The sequence below is a fragment of the Staurois parvus genome, unplaced genomic scaffold (assembly GCF_062004578.1).
Source record: "Staurois parvus isolate SC_StPar_1 unplaced genomic scaffold, SC_StPar_1.0 ptg003112l, whole genome shotgun sequence".
Lineage (NCBI taxonomy): Eukaryota > Metazoa > Chordata > Amphibia > Anura > Ranidae > Staurois > Staurois parvus.
In genome coordinates this window covers 107,101-128,840 of record NW_028320908.1, presented here as the reverse complement: position 1 = coordinate 128,840, position 21,740 = coordinate 107,101, and the positions used below count along the sequence as shown (strand labels likewise).

At 48.0% G+C, this 21,740-nt stretch overlaps 1 protein-coding gene across 1 annotated transcript in view; it reads left to right on the top strand.

Annotated features, from left to right (window-relative positions):
• LOC149428586 (SCO-spondin-like) overlaps window positions 1-21,740 on the top strand; it is a 161,706-nt gene that overhangs the window by 39,409 nt on the left and 100,557 nt on the right. The window contains 14 exon segments of the mRNA XM_089667228.1: window positions 1,893-2,034; window positions 2,124-2,279; window positions 8,683-8,860; window positions 9,001-9,106; window positions 9,210-9,267; window positions 9,354-9,474; window positions 12,922-13,138; window positions 13,342-13,483; window positions 17,445-17,627; window positions 18,146-18,184; window positions 18,714-19,718; window positions 19,929-20,087; window positions 20,176-20,346; window positions 20,465-20,629. Coding sequence (XP_089523354.1) covers window positions 1,893-2,034; window positions 2,124-2,279; window positions 8,683-8,860; window positions 9,001-9,106; window positions 9,210-9,267; window positions 9,354-9,474; window positions 12,922-13,138; window positions 13,342-13,483; window positions 17,445-17,627; window positions 18,146-18,184; window positions 18,714-19,718; window positions 19,929-20,087; window positions 20,176-20,346; window positions 20,465-20,629 — 2,842 coding nt within the window.

Here is a 21,740-nt window from a genome sequence, read left to right as displayed (position 1 = left end):
ATTCACACCTTTATTATGTGGAGACTCTTTGTCTTCCTTTGTCTTGATGGATTGGCACAAAGCCAACGCAGTTCCTGTTCTTAAAAAGTCTTCCCGCAGGGACTCCAGGCCCAGACGTCTTCTGTAGTAGATGTATCGTTATTCTGATCTTCAGCAGATGCGAGTAAATATGGATCTTCACCGGTGACTACATGGGGAGGTCTCAGGCCCACTTGTGTCCCCAGGACATTCTTCTCAGGATGTTCAGAATGATGGACACCAGTAGATTTTGTTGGACAGGTGAAGGAGGGTGGAGGGAGCCCAGGATTTCTGAAGGCTTCAACTTGTACCACAGTCCTTGGCCTTCTCCATGTCTTTCTCAACCTCCTGGGTCCTTCTTCCACAGGGCTGGACTCTTACACTTCAATGTGGCTCCTTGACAGCTGAGCTTCTGGTGGTATCTCGGTCTTATTCTTGGTTCACTCTTCTGCATTTTCATGTGGTTTTTGTGTGTTTTTGATGCATTTTTCATGTATTTTTTCATGTTTGCCTTGTGCTCTCATTTAAGTCAATGGGGCCAAAAAATGCACCAAAAAGAAGAGTCTTCTCCTTTTTTCCTACTCACACTGAATTGCCTGTCTATAGCTGTGAATGGGCCCTGAAGAAAATAATGTGATTCCTCTTGTGTCACAAGTTAGCCTGCAGTCTCGTTTGTGTTCTTACCTCCTTGCTGCAGTGCTGTTCCTGATCCCTTTCACATGTGGGTTGTCTGTGCTCATCTATGGGCATCATCTGCTGTCCTCTGGGTTTTATTTCCTTCCCTTCCATCACTTCCTGTCCCGCCTCCTCGTCTGCCTGTCTATATAAGATGTGCTCAGACTAGGCCACTTTGCCTGAGCAACTTCCTAGTTGTTGGAGCTCCCACGTGTCTCTGCTGTCCATAACCTATATTGTCTACTTGTGTACTGACTCCGGCTTCGTTCTCCGACCTTGCTTGTTTTCCGCCTGTCCTGACCTCGGCTTGCCTATCGGATTCCCTTTGTCTTCTCTCGTTATACTCTGCTCTCTGCGGTCTCCTCCACCTCAGCTGGGTGTACCTGGGGGCCGCGACCTGGTCCCAGCTTGCTGCAAGTCCATCCCCACCATCAGGGGCTCTGGTGAACAAGCAGGCTGGGGCTTAGACTCCGCGTCCTGGGGAACCCCAAGTTGAAGATCCATAGAGCTCACTACCGCAGGTGTTGACATCTTGTCATGCATTGTCACACAATGGCTGAAGAGCAACAAAATGCACGAGTGTGAACAAGGACTTAGAATTCAAGGTGGACAGCTTGGAAAGGTTGACTCTACGATTAGGCTCCTAGTGGAGTAAAACACGTTAGAGGACAGAGTAGATGACAGCATTTGTAGAAGATAATACCAGTTCTTTGTTGGGACGCCATGATGGTTAAACAGGTCGTGGTCCACTTGAACCTGGCCAGTGGAGAAGGAGATAGAGTGCTTTGAGTGGAGTGGAAAGGTTCCTGTGTTGTTTTCCAACTCAGCTGGTCACACATCACGTCCATTGGAGAGGACAACTGCAGTCTGCTTCCTCTAGGCCAGAAATTAGCACTTCATGGCGGCCGGTATCTTAAAGGGGTCCTCTAGGGAGGGGAGATCCTAGCAGCTTCCCACATTCCCAAGGTCCTAAGGCCAAGGCAGATGTCTTAGATGTATCTTCTCAGGGCTGAAGCCCCAGAGAGGTGACCATGTGCCACAAAGTGTCTGAGATATTTAGTAACACGCCCAGCATACACCAGCAAGCCCCCAAGCTACTGATTGGCCGGGTATTAATGATATCTCTAGCACACCCTGCAGGAGCCAGCTCAATACAGCAAGGGAAGAGAGGAGTAAAATCCATTCTTGTCCTCACTCAGGTTTTCCAGGGAAATTTTGATGGTTCCACACCAGTCGCCCGGAGTTTTGATCGGATGGTCAGCGCTCGCTATGTGCGGATTCTCCCTCACGCTTATCGGAGAAGAATTTTCCTCCGCGTGGAGCTCCTGGGCTGCGGAGAAGGTAAAAGCAACAGATATATGAATGTGTGAGAGAACTACAAGTCCCAGAATGTCCTGATCAATGACAAGTTACACTTTTCCCTCCTACAGTGTCTGTCAGACCCACCACGCCGGTCCCCAACCTACACCCGTGCCAGCCGGGTCAGTTCCAGTGTCACAATGGTCGCTGTGTCCTGGCCGGACCTCATGGAGTCGTGTGCAATGGAATCAACGACTGCGGGGACCGATCGGACGAGATTTATTGTGGTAATGTGGGGGGATGGGGGTGATTGGGGGAGTCCGGTGTCACAATCCCGGAGAGAAAACTCCATGACTCAGATTATTCCTGCAAGTACATAAAATATCCGGAGATCTGCCAGAAATCCCACCAGATCCTGACTTCCTGTAGTGAGGTGACAACAAGGTCCTTTCCTCTACTGAAATCCCAAGTGGTGTTGTCAGATCTGCCTGTGGACTACAGAACCCCTCTCCCTCTCTTCATTTCTATGACCCCTCCCCCTCTCTCATCTCCATAACCCCTCCTTATCTCAGTAACTCCTCATACTAAAGTCCATATCCCCTCCACTCATCGCCATAACCTCACGTACTCTTCTGATTGCCGTAACCCCTCCCCCTGATCTCCATAACCCCTCCCCTCATCTCCATAACCTCGCGTACTCTTCTCATTGCCGTAACCCCTCCCCCTGATCTCCATAACCCCTCCCCTCATCGCCATAACCTCACGTACTCTTCTCATTGCCGTAACCCCTCCCCCTGATCTCCATAACTCCTCCCCTCATCGCCATAAACTCACGTACTCTTCTCATTGCCGTAACCCCTCCCCCTAAACTCCATATCCCCTCCCCTCATTGCCATAACCTCACGTACTCTTCTGATTGCTGTAACCCCTCCCCCTGATCTCCATAACCCCTCCCCTCATCGCCATAACCTCACATACTCTTCTGATTGCTGTAACCCCTCCCCCTAATCTCCATAACCGCTCCCCTCATTGCCATAACCTCACATACTCTTCTCATTGCCGTAACCCCTCCCCCTGATCTCCATAACCCCTCCCCTCATCGCCATAACCTCACATACTCTTCTAATTGCTGTAACCCCTCCCCCTGATCTCCATAACCCCTCCCCTCATCGCCATAACCTCACGTACTCTTCTCATTGCCGTAACCCCTCCCCCTAAACTCCATATCCCCTCCCCTCATCGCCATAACCTCACGTACTCTTCTCATTGCCGTAACCCCTCCCCCTGATCTCCATAACCCCTCCCTCATCGCCATAACCCCTCCCCCTGATCTCCATAACCCCTTCCCCTCATCGCCATAACCTCACGTACGCTTCTCATTGCCGTAACCCCTCCCCCTAAACTCCATATCCCCTCCCCTCATCGCCATAACCTCACGTACTCTTCTGATTGCCGTTACCCCTCCCCCTGATCTCCATAACCCCTCCCCTCATCTCCATAACCTCACGTACGCTTCTCATTGCCGTAACCCCTCCCCCTGATCTCCATAACTCCTCCCCTCATCACCATAACCTCACGTACTCTTCTCATTGCCGTAACCCCTCCCCCTGATCTCCATAACCCCTCCCCCTCTTCTCCCTTACAAAACCTCTCCTCTTCTGCATAACTCCCCTCCCTTCATCTACATAACAGGTAGAGTCATTCCCCCCGAGGTCATCACAGAGGAGAAGGGGGCGCTCTTTACATCAGAAGGAAAAGAAATGTAATCTCCAAACATGGGAAGGTTTCTTCACAGTAAGAGGGGGAGCATAGATACATAGTAACCGGGGGATCATAGATACATTGTTACATAGTAACCGGGGGATCATAGATACATTGTTACATAGTAACTAGGGGATCACATATAAAAATGTCTTGTTTTATGTTAGAATTTGTTCCATTGGAATCGACACAAAAATTACACACTACACAGTAAGAGCTGAGAGAATGTGGAATAGACTCCCTCCAGAGGTGGGTGTGGCCAGCTCAGTGGATTGCTGTAGGAAAGTCCTGGATCCTTTCTTGGATACCCAGAATATAACTGGATATAACATTTATAGGGAAAGGTGATCCAGGGAATATCCGATTATTGATCCAGGGAATATCCGATTATTGATCCCAGGAATATCCGATTATTGATCCCGGGAATATCCGATTATTGATCCCGGGAATATCCGATTATTGATCCAGGGAATATCCGATTATTGATCCCGGGAATATCCGATTATTGATCCAGGGAATATCCGATTATTGATCCCGGGAATATCCGATTATTGATACAGGGAATATCCGATTATTGATCCCGGGAATATCCGATTATTGATCCAGGGAATATCCGATTATTGATCCCGGGAATATCCGATTATTGATCCAGGGAATATCCGATTATTGATCCCGGGAATATCCGATTGCCTCTCGGGGGGTCAGGAAGGAATATTTTCCCCTGCAGGAGCAAATTGGATCGTGCTGTGCTGGGATTTTGCCTTCCTCTGGATCAACTGCGGGTGGAGGATTATAACTTTTTTAATAGTTGAACTGGATGGACTTTTGTCTTTTTTCAGCCAGACTAACTATGGAACATAAGGGGGAGATGTCCTATAGTCCAGCAGAGGAGAACCAGGCAGGTCTGACAACACTCCTTAGGATTTCGGTGCAGCAGAGGCAATGTAGGCAATGTTCTCACTGCAGGAAATAGGAAGCGAAATGGATTTCTGGCAGATCAACCGGTATATATCTGTACTTTTGGTGTTTTTAAAGAGAACATACGGAAGTGATCATATAATGCAGAGAGATACTAAGTATGATTTATATTTTATTTTGTCCTGACATGAACTTTAATTGCTTTGTCTGTGTACTGCATGGTACGGGGGTCTACTGCAATCAGGGATCATCAATCAGTGATCAATACGGATTCATCAATAAGGGATCATTAATCAGGGAATAATAATCGGAGCTCATTAAACAGGGATCATCAATCAATGGTTATCAATCAATGGTCATCACTCAGGGATTATCAATCAGGGATCATCAATCAGGAATTATCAATACGGTTTAATCAATAAGGGATCATTAATCAGAGAATAATAATCAGAGCTCATCAATCATAGATCATCAATCACGGATCATCAGTCATGGATCATCAATCAGGGATCATCAGTCATGGATCATCAATCATGGATCACCAATCATGGATCACCAATCATGGATCACCAATCATGGATCACCAATCATGGATCATCAATCATGGATCACCAATCATGGATTATCAATCCTGGATCACCAATCATGGATCATCAATCATGGATCATCAATCAGGGATTAATAATTTAGGGATTATCAAACAGGGATCATCAATCATGGATCATCAATCAGGGATCATCAATCAGGGATTATCAATTATGGATCATCAATCAGGGATCATCAATCAGGGATCATCAATCATGGATCATCAATCAGGGATCATCAATCAGGGATTATCAATTATGGATCATCAATCGGGGATCATCAATCATGGATCATCAATCAGGGATCATCAATCAGGGATTATCAGACAGGGATCATCAATCATGGATCATCAATCAGTGATTATCAGTCATGGATCATCAATCAGGGATTATCAATTATGGATCATCAATCATGGATCATCAATCATGGATCATCGATCAGGAATTAGCAATCATGGATTATCAATCATAGATCATCAATCACGGATCATCAGTCATGGATCATCAATCAGGGATCATCAGTCATGGATCATCAATCATGGATCACCAATCATGGATCACCAATCATGGATCACCAATCATGGATCATCAATCATGGATCACCAATCATGGATCATCAATCATGGATCACCAATCATGGATCATCAATCATGGATCATCAATCACGGATCATCAATCATGGATCACCAATCAGGGATCATCAATCAGGGATTATCAATTATGGATCATCAATCAGGGATCATCAATCAGGGATCATCAATCAGGGATCATCAATCAGGGATTATCAATTATGGATCATCAATCGGGGATCATCAATCATGGATCATCAATCAGGGATCATCAATCAGGGATTATCAGACAGGGATCATCAATCATGGATCATCAATCAGTGATTATCAGTCATGGATCATTAATCAGGGATTATCAATTATGGATCATCAATCAGGGATTATCAATCAGGGATTATCAATTATGGATCATCAATCAGGGATTATCAATTTTGGATCATCAATCATGGATCATCAATCAGGGATTATCAATCATGGATCATCAATCATGGATCATCGATCAGGAATTAGCAATCATGGATTATCAATCATGGATCATCAATCAGGAATTATCAATCAAGGATCACCAATCATGGATCATCAATCAGGGATCATCAATCATGGATCACCAATCATGGATCATCAATCAGGAATTATCAATCATGGATCACCAATCATGGATCATCAATCAGGGATTATCAATCAGGGTTTATCAAACATTGATCATCAATCAGGCATTATCAATCAGGGATCATCAAACAGGGATCATCAATCATGGATCATCAATCATGGATCATCAATCATAGATCATCAATCAGGGATCATCAATCATGGATCATCAATCATGGATCATCAATCATGGATCATCAATCAGGGATCATCAATCATGGATCATCAATCAGGGATCATCAATTATGGATCATCAATCAGGGATCATCAATCAGGGATCATCAATCATGGATCATCAATCAGGGATCATCAATCAGGGATTATCAATTATGGATCATCAATCGGGGATCATCAATCAGGGATTATCAGACAGGGATCATCAATCATGGATCATCAATCAGTGATTATCAGTCATGGATCATTAATCAGGGATTATCAATTATGGATCATCAATCAGGGATTATCAATCAGGGATTATCAATTATGGATCATCAATCAGGGATCATCAATTTTGGATCATCAATCATGGATCATCAATCAGGGATTATCAATCATGGATCATCAATCATGGATCATCGATCAGGAATTAGCAATCATGGATTATCAATCATGGATCATCAATCAGGAATTATCAATCAAGGATCACCAATCATGGATCATCAATCAGGGATCATCAATCATGGATCACCAATCATGGATCATCAATCAGGAATTATCAATCATGGATCATCAATCAGGAATTATCAATCATGGATCACCAATCATGGATCATCAATCAGGGATTATCAATCAGGGTTTATCAAACATTGATCATCAATCAGGCATTATCAATCAGGGATCATCAAACAGGGATCATCAATCATGGATCATCAATCATGGATCATCAATCAGGGATCATCAATCAGGGATCATCAATCATGGATTATCAATCAGGGATTATCAAACAGGGATCATCAATCACGGATCATCAATCACGGATCATCAATCACGGATCATCAATCATGGATCATCAATCAGGAATTATCAATCATGGCTCATCAATCATGGAGCATCAATCAGGAATTATCAATCATGGATCATCAATCATGGATCATCAATCATGGATCATCAATCAGGGATCATCAATCAGGGATCATCAGTCATGGATCATCAATCAGGGATCGTCAATCAGGGATCGTCAATCATGGATCGTCAAACATGTATCATCAGTCAGGGATCATCAATCAGGGATCATCAATCATGTATCATCAATCAGGGATCATCAATCAGGGATCGTCAATCATGGATCATCAAACATGTATCATCAATCAGGGATCATCAATCAGGGATCGTCAATCATGGATCATCAAACATGTATCATCAATCAGGGATCATCAATCATGGATTATCAATCATGGATCACCAATCATGGATCACCAATCATGTATCATCAATCAGGGATCATCAAACATGTATCATCAATCAGGGATCATCAATCATGGATCATCAATCAGGGATCATCAATCAGGGATCATCAATCAGGGATCATCAATCAGGGATCATCAATCATGGATCATCAATCAGGGATCATCAATCAGGGATCATCAATCAGGGATCATCAATCATGGATCATCAATCATGGATCATCAGTCATGGATCATCAATCAGGGATCATCAATCAGGGATCATCAATCAGGGATCATCAATCAGGGATCATCATTCAGGGATCATCGATCAAGGATCATCAGTCATGGATCATCAATCAGGGATCATCAATCAGGGATCATCAATCAGGGATCATCAATCAGGGATCACCAATCAGGGATCATCAATCATGGATCATCAATCATGGATCATCAATCATGGATCATCAATCAGGGATCATCAATCAGGGATCATCAATCAGGCATCATCAATCATGGATCATCAATCATGGATCATCAATCAGGGATTATCAATCAGGGATCATCAATCAGAGATTATCAAACAGGGTATAAAAATTGGTAATCAATTATTGATCATTAATTAGGGATTGTGACACGGATCAATGAACAGGATGACATGGTGGCTTTTGAAGCCGCTTCAGCCGATCATTCCCCGTCTTCCCATTGGCCGGCTGAGCCTGTTATGTATTGATCTTCCTGATAGGATATCAGGTCACAGGTCATTTGTCCCCCCCCCCCATGTGCTGATTTATGGTATCTAACAGTTCCATGTGTCTTGTCTCGCAGGCACCGCCCCTTCCCCGCTCTCCCCCACCCAGAGGGGGTGTCGAAGTTCTGAGTTTTACTGTAAATCTTCCGGGAACTGCGTTATGACGTCCCAGCGGTGCGATGGCCACCCCGACTGTGCTGATGGGGCAGATGAGACCGGCTGTGTGTCCACAACGCTGCCCGACACCACCTGGAGGTGAGATGAGAAGGAACGTCATGTATGGTCTGTGATAAGGTGGGGTGACCCTACGGGCGACCACGGTACACCTGGACCCGAACGCCCGCTCTGACCCACCATGGCCAACCTTTAACCTCTATCTGTGTTATTTTCTGCAGTGCTGAAGATTGGACCAGCCCTACCGCAAGCGCAGTGGGAGGAGAAAGCCCTCATTGGCCGGGTGTTTCCACCCCTTCAGCTAGACCAACCAAATCCACAATACAGGTGAGAAGGATGCAGGCGATTCGCTGTGACGTGGCTTGTAATCCTTGCCCCTCCCCCACAGTTATCGCCAACTTCACACGGGGTTTCTGATTTTCTGTCATAGGGACCTGGGGGCACCGCTCAGCCTAAATTCCCAGAGGGAGAGATTTCGGCACCTCCAGGTAAATGATAAACCGATGATCTGAATGTGCCGGGAAACGTATATAGACTTGTGTGTGACTTAGACATGTGTGATCCTCCATGACAGCTTCATGTGACGGAGCTCTGGGCATGGAGGACGGACGGATCCACTACAAGCAGCTGTCAGCCTCCTCCTACAAGGAGAACAATCCACCAGATGCCGGGCGCCTGAACATCGTCCCAAACATGTTAGTGGATGCCTTACATGTTGGGGCAAGACCTGTGATTGGGGAGGAGCTGGGAACTGAGGGAGGAGCTGGGAACTAAGGGAGGAGCTGGGACCTGAGGTTATAACTGGAACTGAAAGAAGGGCTAGGTCCTGAGGGTGGAGTTGAGAACTGGGGTAGTAACTGGGAACGGCTGAAAAAACTGAGACCTTACGGAGAAACTGGGAGCTGAGGGTGGAGTTGAGAACTGAGGTAGTAACTGGGAACCAATGGAGATGCTGAGACCTTACGGAGAAGCTGGGACCTGAGGGTGGAGTTGAGAACTGAGGTAGTAACTGGGAGCCAATGGAGATGCTGAGACCTTACGGAGAAGCTGGGAGCTGAGGGTGGAGTTGAGAACTGAGGTAGTAACTGGGAACCAATGGAGATGCTGAGACCTTACGGAGAAGCTGGGAGCTGAGGGTGGAGTTGAGAACTGAGGTAGTAACTGGGAACCAATGGAGATGCTGAGACCTTACGGAGAAGCTGGGAGCTGAGGGTGGAGTTGAGAACTGAGGTAGTAACTGGGAGCCAATGGAGATGCTGAGACCTTACGGAGAAGCTGGGACCTGAGGGTGGCGTTGAGAACTGAGGTAGTAACTGGGATCCAATGGAGATGCTGAGACCTTACGGAGAAGCTGGGACCCGAGGGTGGAGTTGAGAACTGAGGTAGTAACTGGGAGCCAATGGAGATGCTGAGACCTTACGGAGAAGCTGGGACCTGAGGGTGGAGTTGAGAACTGAGGTAGTAACTGGGAACGGATGGAAAAGCTGAGACTTTACGGAGAAGCTGGGACCTAAGGGTGGAGTTGAGAACTGAGGTAGTAACTGGGAGCCAATGGAGATGCTGAGACCTTATGGAGAAGCTGGGACCCGTGGGTGGAGTTGAGAACTGAGGTAGTAACTGGGAGCCAATGGAGAAGCTGAGACCTTACGGAGAAGCTGGGACCTGAGGGTGGAGTTGAGAACTGAGGGAATAACTGGGAGCCAATGGAGATGCTGAGACCTTATGGAGAAGCTGGGACCTGAGGGTGGAGTTGAGAACTGAGGTAGTAACTGGGAAAGGATGAAAAAGCTGAGACCTTACGGAGAAGTTGGGACCTGAGGGAGGAGCTGAGAACTGAGGGAGAAGCTGGAAACTGATACAGAAGCTAGGAGTTGAGGGAAGACCTGGGACCTGAGGGAGGAGTTGGGAACTGAGGGAGCAGTACTGCATGAGGGGGGAACTGAGGGAATGAGATAGGAGCTTGGACCTCAGGAGCAGCTGAGAACTGAGAGAGGAGCAAGGAGCTGACAGAGACGCTGGGACCTTTGGAAAAAACTGAGATTTGAGGGTAGAGCTGGTAACTTCAAGCGCAGCTGGGATCTGTGGGTGAAGCTGAGAACTGAGGGAGGAGCTAGGAACTAGGAAAGGAGCTAACAGCTAAGGGAGGACCTGCGACCTGAGCAAAAAACTAGGAATGCATCGGAGAATGAGAGATGAACGTGGGAGGAACTTGGACCTCGAGTGCACGGGGGCTTGTCAGTGAAGCTGAGAACTGAGGGAGGAGCTGGGAGCTGAAAGAGGTGCTGATGGAGGAGATGGGAACTGGGAAAGAAGCTAAAAACTGGGAATTCAGCAGGGAACAAGAGAGGAACTCAGAAGAAGCTTGGACCTCAAGAGTGGCTGAGAACTGAGAAGGGAGTTAGGAGCTGAGGGAGGAGCTGAGACCTGAAGGAGGAGCAGGCAACTGACAGAGGAGCTAGGAAGTAAAAGAGGAATTGGGAGAGGTTCTGGGAACTGGGGGAGCACCTGGGAATGAGGGAGGAGCAGGGAATGAGATAGAAGCTTGGACTTCAGGTGGAGCTGATAACTGAGAGAGGAGCAGGGAACTGATGAAGTTGGGACGTTAGGAAGAAGCTGAGATCTGAGGGTAGAGCTGGGAACTTTGGGTGATGAAGCTGACAACTGAGGGAGGAGCTGGGAACTGAAAGAGGAGCTAATGGAGGACTTGGGAGAGGAGATAGAAATTGGGAAAACGGCAGGGAACAAGAGAAGAGCTCAGGAGGAGCTTGGCAGCAAATAACTGAGAACTTCCAGTGCAGCTGAGGACTGAGGGAGGAGCTGGAAACTGAAAGAGGAGCTCATGGAGGAACTGGGAAAGGAGCAAGAAACTGGGAATGCAGCATGGAATGAGAGAGGAGCTCAGGAGGAGCTTTGACCTCAAGAGTGGCTGAGAACTGAGAAGGGAGCTAAGAGCAGAGGGAGGACCTGAGACCTGAAGGAGGAGCAAGGAAGTGAAGGAGGAGCTAGGAACTAAAATAAGAACTGGGGGAGGATCTGGGAATAAGAGAAGAGCAGAGAATGAGAGAGGAGCTCGGACCTCAGGAGTAGCTGAGAACAGAGAGAGGAGCAAGGAACTGACAGAGAAACTAGGACCTTAGCAAGAATTTGAGATCTAAGGGTAGAGCTGGGAACTTTGAGTGGATCTGGGACCTTTGTGTGAAGCTGAGAACTGAGGGAGGAGCTGGAAACTGAAAGGGGAGCCAATGAAGGAGCTGAGAACTGAAAAAAGAGCTAGAAACTGGGAAAGCAGAGGAAATGAGAGAGGAGTACAGAAGGAGCTTGGACTTTAAGAGTGGCTGAGTACTGACAAAGAAGCTTAAAGCAGAGGGAGAAGCTGAGACCTGAGGGAGAAGTAAGGAACTGAAAGAGGGGCTGGTGGAAGAGATGGGAACTAAGAAAGGAACTAAGAACTGAGTGAGGTGCTAAAGAGTGGGAATTCAGCAGGGAACAAGGGAGGCGCTCAGGAGGAGCTTGGACCTCAAGAGTGACTGAGAACTGAGAAAGAAGCTAAGAGCTGATGGAGAAGTTGCGACCTGAAGTAGGAACAGGGAACTGTAAGAGGATCTGATAGAGTAGCTGGGAACTGGGAAAGGAGCTAAGAGCTAAGGGAGGACCTGGGACCTGAGAGAGGAACTAGATACTGGGAAAGCAGCAGGGAACAAGATAGGAACTCAAGAGGAGCTTGGACCTCAAGAGTGGCTGAGAACTGAGAAAGGAGCTAGGAGCTGAGGGAGGAGCTGAGACATGAAGGAGGAGCTGGGAACTAATGGAGGATCTGGGATAGGAGGCTGTGGCTGGAAATGAGGGAGGAGCAGAGAAAGAGAGAATAACTAGGACCTCAGGAGATGTTGAGACCTGAGAGAGGATCTGAGAACTGGGAAAGCAGCAGAATATGAGAGAGGAGCTGAGAACTGGGGAGCAGTGGGGAGTAAGGGAGGAGCTCAGAACCAGGGGAGCGTCTGTGAAATGAGGGAGGAGCTGGAAACTGGGGGAGGAGCTTTAAAATGAGAGAGGAGCTGTTGAATACAGCTGTTACCTATGGTTAAGCGGAGTGTGAAATGTTCAATGTGAGGCACAGAATATAGACTGTTATCTCCCTCCAGACTGAACATTGTGCCCGGCTGGAGACCTCTGGACTCGGATAAACAGCCCTACTTCCAGATAGACTTCCTACAGCCCACCTTCATCTCCGCCATCATCACCCAGGGAGGGAGACAATCAGGAGGTTATATCACCAAGTACCATCTCATGTACAGTAACGATGGACGTGTCTATCAGAACTTTACTGGTCAGGAGAAGACCTCACCACAGAAACTCCAGGTGAGAACAATGACAATATTTAGGTGTCATACTATCACAGCATTGGTAATGACTATAGGAGGAGAATAGTAATAATACGATCACTCCTTTGATTTGGGGAGATTTAAACTCTTTCTGCTCCTCAGCGTCTCACCATGTCCAACCTGATGGCCTTCTAATTGACTGCTTGGCTTTGACTGTGACACCATCTTATTCTGGTTTAGATATTTGAAGCCAATTCAGACAGTAACAGTCCAGTGAGGCAGGAGCTTGGAAGCACCTTACTGACTCGATTCCTCCGTATTCTTCCTGTGGACTATCACAAGGCCATCTACCTGCGCTGTGAGGTCATCGGATGCCCCTACGGTGAGATTTAACCCCCCTCCTCAGATTTCATATAGAAACAGCTTGATGTGCTTGGAGCATGCTGAGAGTGATGGGGTGATGGCAGCTTAAAACATGGTGGGAAGGATATTGAGGTGGTTAGTGGAGAATATTCTGGGAAGGATACAGAGATAGTTGGTGAGGAGCTGCTGGGAGGGATTAAGAGGATGTCATTGAGAAGCATCCTTGAAAGGATGTGGACGATATCAGGGAGGATTGTGTTGGGAGAGATATGGAGGAGATCATGAGTAGCATTTTTGGAGTATTATGGAGGTCAGTGATGATTTTGCTGGTGCATACAGAGGAGGTAAATGTGGAGTATGTTGTAAAGAATAAGGAGGAGGTCAGTGAGGAGCATGTTAGAATGGATATGGAAAAAGGTCAGTGAGGAGCATGATGGGAGGGATATGGAGGATGTCAATAGAGAACATGTTGGGAGGAATATGGATGATATCCGTGAGGAGCATATTGGAAGGGATATGGAAGAAGTCAGTGAGGAGCATGTTGGGAGGGATATGGAAGAAGTCAGTGAGGAGCATGTTGGGAGGGATATGGAGGATGTCCGTGAGGAGCTTATTGGGAGGAATATGGAGGATATCAGTGAGGAGCTTATTGGGAGGGATATGGAGGATATCAGTGAGGAGCACATTGGGAGGAATATGGAGGAAAATAATGGAGAGCATGTTGGGAGGAATATGGAGGAAGTCTGTGAGGAGCATATTAGAAGGGATATGGAAGAAGTCAGTGAGGAGCATGTTGGGAGGGATATGGAAGAAGTCAGTGAGGAGCATGTTGGGAGGGATATGGAGGATGTCCGTGAGGAGCTTATTGGGAGGGATATGGAGGATGTCCGTGAGGAGCTTATTGGGAGGGATATGGAGGAAAATATTGGAGAACATGTTGGGAGGAATATGGAGGAAGTCTGTGAGGAGCATATTAGAAGGGATAAGGATAAGGTTAGTGAGGAGCACGTTAGGAGGGATATGACAGAGGACAGTGAGGAGCATGTTGGGAGGGATGTGGAGGATGTCAGTAAGGAGCATGTTGGGAGAGATATGGAGGATGTCAGTGAGGAGTATGTTGGGAGGAATATGGAGGAAGCCAGCGAGGAACGCATTGGGAGGGATATGGAGGAAAGTAATGGAGAGCATGTTGGGAGGAAGTCTGTGAGGAGCATATTGCAAGGGATAAGGAGAAGGTTAGTGAGGAGCATATTAGGAGGGATAGGACAGAGGTCAGTGAGGAGCATGATGGGAGGGATATGGAGGATGCCAGTGAGGACCACGTTAGGAGGGATATGACAGGTCAGTGAGGAGCATGTTGGGAGAGATATGGAGGATGTCAGTGAGGAGCATGTTTGGAGGGATATGGAGGATGTCAGTGAGGAGCATGTTGGGAGGGATATGGAGGATGTCAGTGAGGAACATGTTGGGAGGGATATGGAGGATGTCAGTGAGGAGCACATTGTTAGGGATCTGGAGGAATTTAATGGAGAACATGTTGGGAGGAATATGGAGGAAGTCGGTGAGGAGCATATAGGAAGGGATAAGGAGAAGGTTAGTGAGGAGCATATTGGAAGGGATATGGAGGAGGTTAGAGAGGAGCACGTTAGGAGGGATATGACAGAGGTCAGCGAGGAGCATGTTGGGAGGGATATGGAGGATGTCAGTGAAGAAAATTTTGAGAGGGGTATGAAGAATGTCAGTGAGGAGCATGAAGGAGGTTAGTGTTGAGCACATCAGGAAGGATATGGAGGAGGTCAGTGAGGAGCATGTTGGGAGGGGTATGGAGAATGTCAGTGGAGAGCCTGTTGGGAGGAATATGGAGGATGGCAGTGAGGAGCATGTTGGAAGTATATGAAGGAAGTCAGTGAAGAGCATGTTGGAAGGATATGTAGGATGTTGGTGAGGAGCATGTTGGATGGCATATGAAGGAGATCAGTGAGTAACATGTTGGCAAGGATATGGAAGAAGTCAGTGAAGAGTATTTGGAAGGGGTATGGGGAAAGTCAATGAGGAGCATGTTGGGAGGTGTGTAGAAGAGGTCAGTGAGGAGCAAGTTGGGAAGGACATGGAGGATTTCAGTGAGGAGCATGTTGGGAGGGGTATGGAAGAGGTCAGTGAGGAGCAAGTTGTGAAGGATGACAGTGAGGAGCATGTTGGAAGGGATATGTAGGACATTGATGCGGAGCAATATGAGAAGGATATGGAGGGAAGGGAGACATGGAGGAGGTTGGTGTGGAGCATGCTGTAAAGAAAAGGGGGAGGAGGTCAGTGAGGAGCATGCTGGGAGAAATATGGGGGCTGTCTGTGGGGACTGTGTGATGAGGGATATGGAGGTTAGTCTGGAGCATACTGTAAAGGATATGGAGGAAATTGGTGAGGAGCATGTTGGAAGGGATATGGGGGAGGTCAGTGAGGATTGTGGCGGGAGGGATATGGAGGTCAGTGAGGATTGTGCCGGGAGGGATATGGGGGAGGTAAGTGAGGATTGTGTCGGGAGGGATATGGAGGTCAGTGAGGATTGTGCCGGAAGGGATATGGAGGTCAGTGAGGATTGTGTCGGGAGGGATATGGAGGTCAGTGAGGATTGTGCCGGGAGGGATATGGAGGATGTTGGTGTGAAGCATCCTGGGAGGGATATGAAGGTCAGTGAGGATTGTGCCGGAAGGGATATGGAGGTCAGTGAGGATTGTGCCGGGAGGGATATGGGGGAGGTCAGTGAGGATTGTGCCGGGAGGGATATGGAGGTCAGTGAGGATTGTGCCGGGAGGGATATGGAGGATGTTGGTGTGAAGCATCCTGGGAGGGATATGAAGGTCAGTGAGGATTGTGCCGGAAGGGATATGGAGGTCAGTGAGGATTGTGCCGGGAGGGATATGGGGGAGGTCAGTGAGGATTGTGCCGGGAGGGATATGGAGGTCAGTGAGGATTGTGTCGGGAGGGATATGGAGGATGTTGGTGTGAAGCATCCTGGGAGGGATATGAAGGTCAGTGAGGATTGTGCCGGAAGGGATATGGAGGTCAGTGAGGATTGTGCCGGGAGGGATATGGAGGTCAGTGAGGATTGTGCCGGGAGGGATATGGAGGTCAGTGAGGATTGTGCCGGGAGGGATATGGAGGTCAGTGAGGATTGTGCCGGGAGGGATATGGAGGATGTTGGTGTGAAGCATCCTGGGAGGGATATGAAGGTCAGTGAGGATTGTGCCGGAAGGGATATGGAGGTCAGTGAGGATTGTGCCGGGAGGGATATGGGGGAGGTCAGTGAGGATTGTGTCGGGAGGGATATGGAGGTCAGTGAGGATTGTGCCGGGAGGGATATGGAGGATGTTGGTGTGAAGCATCCTGGGAGGGATATGAAGGTCAGTGAGGATTGTGCCGGAAGGGATATGGAGGTCAGTGAGGATTGTGCCGGGAGGGATATGGGGGAGGTCAGTGAGGATTGTGCCGGGAGGGATATGGAGGTCAGTGAGGATTGTGTCGGGAGGGATATGGAGGTCAGTGAGGATTGTGCTGGGAGGGATATGGAGGTCAGTGTGGATTGTGGCGGGAGGGATATGGAGGTCAGTGTGGATTGTGTCGGGAGGGATATGGAGGTCAGTGAGGATTGTGCCGGGAGGGATATGGGGGAGGTCAGTGAGGATTGTGCTGGGAGGGATATGGGGGAGGTCAGTGAGGATTGTGCTGGGAGGGATATGGAGGTCAGTGAGGATTGTGCCGGGAGGGATATGGGGGAGGTCAGTGAGGATTGTGCTGGGAGGGATATGGAGGTCAGTGAGGATTGTGCCGGAAATGATATGGAGGAGGGTGGTGTGAAGCATCCTGGGAGGGATATGGAGGTCAGTGAGGATTGTGCCGGGAGGGATATGGAGGAGGGTGGTGTGAAGCATCCTGGGAGGGATATGGCTCAGAGTTTTAGGAATTGCTGTTCTCTTTCCTTGCAGTGGAGCACACGGGAGCAGCCGTCACGCAGCTTCCAGGTTTGGTTACCATTCCTGGGGAGGTGAGGACGTCTCACTGTCAGATGGGGGAGTTTGAGTGCCGCAGTGGTGAATGCGTGAACGCCTCCAGATCTTTGTGTGATGGGAGACCCGACTGCCGTGATTTCTCCGATGAGGACGGATGTGGTAAGATGTGGTGGAAAAGACTGTTCTGGCTGATTTAGTAATTTGGTGACTGGTCTCTAGAGTTGGATCTTTCATACGTGTCTCTGACACCGGCACGGAGCTATGAATGAAGCTTTGTGTGAACCTTCATGGTGTCATTGGCTCCTCCAGCTCCTGATATGGCGGAACACATACTGTACCTGAATATTAAATAATAGTGCCACGCTCCCAACCTTGCTCCACCTTTTCTCTAAGGGGTCTATGTGGGTACGAGATGTTACCCCCCCCCCCAAATCATACAGTAGGTGGAAAGGGTCTCCACTGCCAAGGGTTGGTGATAATATCCATTAATTCACAGATTGATCCTAAAATAAAGGCCAGTAGTTGGGCCAGACATCTAACGTGTGTTCTGGCCTTGTGTTCTCTGTACAGCGCTGCTGTATATGTCAAAGCTATACAACATGGGAAATGGGGAAATAGTAGTACTAGTCCTAGACATTTCTGTGTACAATACTGATTGGTTTCCCATTCTCCTCTAGGCACTATGGTCTCTCCAGGTCTGGCCATTCCCCCAACAGGTGAGTACAGTTTCTCCAGTTTTTAGATTCATGTAAAGTAGAACCTGTAGAAGGTGCCTGGCACCAAACCCCTCACCAACCAACACATGTGCCAGAGGCGTGCCTGTGTGCTGCCTATTGCCGGAGCTATGCATTTGCTCCATTTGGTTATTATTGTGTATTGAGGATCAGATTTGGTTGTTCTTATTAGACATGACACCAGATGCACATATGCAGATTCGATGTGACACCAGACAATCCTCTAGGAATTCCACATGTGCTGATTAGACATGACATTGACTAAGCCTTAGGGTAGCTGTAGGTATGGGGGTGTGCATTCATCTGGACACCCATGTAAGGCACCGAAGGTCTGTCTTCAGTCGGTATATTGCCCAGTTTGTTTGTGAGGTTCCTCTCTCTGTGTCACATGGTATGGTGTCAATAATATCTCCAGATAATGACATGAGGTATGAAGTCAGTTCTCAGCATAGTGCTCCTGTAATGGAGATTAGCAGTAATACTTCAGTTTGTTCTCTTTCATGTCCCCTAGATGAAACCTTTCCACCTGGACATGGTTTGGCACCAGGCAGTACTCTCCATCCAGTCTCTTATCTCCCTGGACATGTTGGAGAGCCAGGAATATATCAACCATCTCAACCGACAGGTAGCCCGGGAATACTGCACAAGACACCAGGACAGGAAACTGGACCAAGACTGCCAACTACAGGACAGCCAGGCATTCAGGAGAAGCCATTTGTCAGTGGAAAGCCTGGCATCAGAATCCCAGAGAGACCTGAACATAGAGTGGAATCTGCAACCCTGGAGTTTGGAGATGTCTCCTCTGGTTCTCCTGGTCTGCTGATGACGACTGCTCCACCCATAATGATTGATGAAACATCCAGCAGCACTCAACCCATGGCTGCTATCTCACACCTAGGAGAAGGCATTTCTGGAGGTCCTGGAGTTCATCCCGGCCCCTATCAGACTGGCGCACCTGGGCTTTCTGGTAAGGAGAAGTGGAGTACTGATGTAGATGGCACCTCAGGACACACAAGTTTGCCCGCATTGAGTGTAGGACAAGAAGTGCCAGGAATGGGAACTTCTCACACAAGTGTTTCAGAATATGATGGTGAGAGTGTAAATCCAGCTTGGGTAGGGACTGGCCACCCTGGTCTATCAGCTGAACCCTCAATCTTTCCAGGACAAGAGCAAAGTAAGCCTGGAGTCCCACCATTCAAAGAAGAACCAGTAACTGAAGAAGCTCAAACGTTAAACCCAGGCAGAGTATCTAGACCACCTGTGGAAGAAGTGTTGTCCACATTTCAGAATAATGGGACAAGTTACCCGTACCATGAAAAAAGTATCTCCACCCCTACACTAAAGAATGCCTCGTTGGAGGAAGAACACCCAGGTCCTGAGATATATGTTGTTCCAGAAGGATATCATTCCAGCTTGAAGCCTGGTTCAGGGTTATTTGGAAGGAGCCTGTTGAGGTTCTTCCAGAAGAGGGGCATGTTAGACCAGGGGGCCACGAAGGATTTCATGCCTCTCTTACGTATGAAGGTTTGTAATGTGCTTGAGGGGACCTCTGTCACTGCTGCCCTTTGATGTGTACAAATGTTATAGAAGTGCTTCATGTATTGATGAATGTCCAGAAGATTATTGATTAGAGGAACATATCTATTAGTACAGTGATCAAGAAGGCTGGAAAATTCTTGTATATAAATAATCTGTTAAGATGTGAGATGGACTTTTTATATTACAGGAACGGCCAGCACATTCCCAGTGGATCTGACCACTGAGCTTCCCAGAAGTAGCTGCAGCTTTGGTCAGTTTGCTTGCTCTGCGTTCGGCTGTGTGGACGCAGCTGATGTTTGCAATGGACAAGAAGACTGTATTGATGGCTCCGACGAGCAACTCTGTGGTGAGTCTCTTGATGACTCTCAGGTTTTTCTATCTAATGGGTATGAGTGGTTTTTAGAACTCTCTAGAACTTTCTGTTGTCTCTCCAGGCACCTATTCTGCAGTTGCGGTCTCCACTCCCACATGGCTTGTTCCCACACCGAGCCCCAGCTTGTGTTCACACAAACAGTTTACTTGTCGCTCCGGAGAATGTGTGTCATTGGAGAGACACTGTGACCTCCATCGTGACTGTTCAGATGGTTCTGATGAAGATAACTGTGGTAGGTTTATTGTCCCGGTGTAGGGTCTCCTTTCCTTCTGTCACACTGAACCATAAACAGGACCAGTATTGGGACTTGAGCTGTCTCATTAATATCAAGTGTTTTCCTTCACCCACAGTGGACTGTGTCCTCTCTGTGTGGACATCCTGGAGTGAATGCAGTCGCTCCTGTGGGTTAGGAGTCAAGTTTCGACGTCAGGATGTGATCAGGGATCGACTGCCTGGGGGTCATTGTGCCGGAGCTCAGTTTGACAGTCAGAGCTGCTTCGTACAAGCATGTCCAGGTAGGTGAGACATACTTGGGCAATTGTGAGAGAAAAATGAAGATGAATTTTAGATATGATATGGAAGAGGCTGGAAGCTGTGTAATGCAAAAGGAAACCCAGAAGGACCCATCCAATGCTTCTCCCAGGAACCTCTGAAAGCAGCATTTACTTCCCTCTAATATGTACAGAATGTGTGAAAAGTAGAAAAATCTGATTATAAAGATAATCCACATCCAGCAATATTCAGTTTTCTGTATGTTACCTCTACTCTGCATCAGAAGGCTTCTCTGGTCAGTGTCTGGAGGCTTCTCCGGTCAGTGTCTGGAGGCTTCTCTGGTCAGTGTCTGGAGGCTTCTCTGGTCAGTGTCTGGAGGCTTCTCTGGTCAGTGTCTGGAGGCTTCTCCGGTCAGTGTCTGAAGGCTTCTCCGGTCAGTGTCTGAAGGCTTCTCCGGTCAGTGTCTGGAGGCTTCTCCGGTCAGTGTCTGGAGGCTTCTCCGGTCAGTGTCTGGAGGCTTCTCCGGTCAGTGTCTGGAGGCTTCTCCTGTCAGTGTCTGGAGGCTTCTCCGGTCAGTGTCTGGAGGCTTCTCCGGTCAGTGTCTGGAGGCTTCTCCGGTCAGTGTCTGGAGGCTTCTCCGGTCAGTGTCTGGAGGCTTCTCTTGTTAGTGTCAGGAGACTTCTTCGGTCAGTGTCAGGAGACTTCTTCGGTCAGTGTCAGGAGACTTCTTCGGTCAGTGTCAGGAGACTTCTTCGGTCAGTGTCAGGAGACTTCTTCGGTCAGTGTCAGGAGACTTCTTCGGTCAGTGTCAGGAGACTTCTTCGGTCAGTGTCAGGAGACTTCTTCGGTCAGTGTCAGGAGACTTCTTCGGTCAGTGTCAGGAGACTTCTTCGGTCAGTGTCAGGAGGCTTCTCCGGTCAGTGTCAGGAGGCTTCTCCGGTCAGTGTCAGGAGGCTTCTCCGGTCAGTGTCAGGAGGCTTCTCCGGTCAGTGTCAGGAGGCTTCTCCGGTCAGTGTCAGGAGGTTTCTCCGGTCAGTGTCAGGAGGCTTCTCTTGCCAGTGTCAGGAGGCTTCTCTTGCCAGTGTCAGGAGGCTTCTCTTGCCAGTGTCAAGAGGCTTCTCTTGCCAGTGTCAA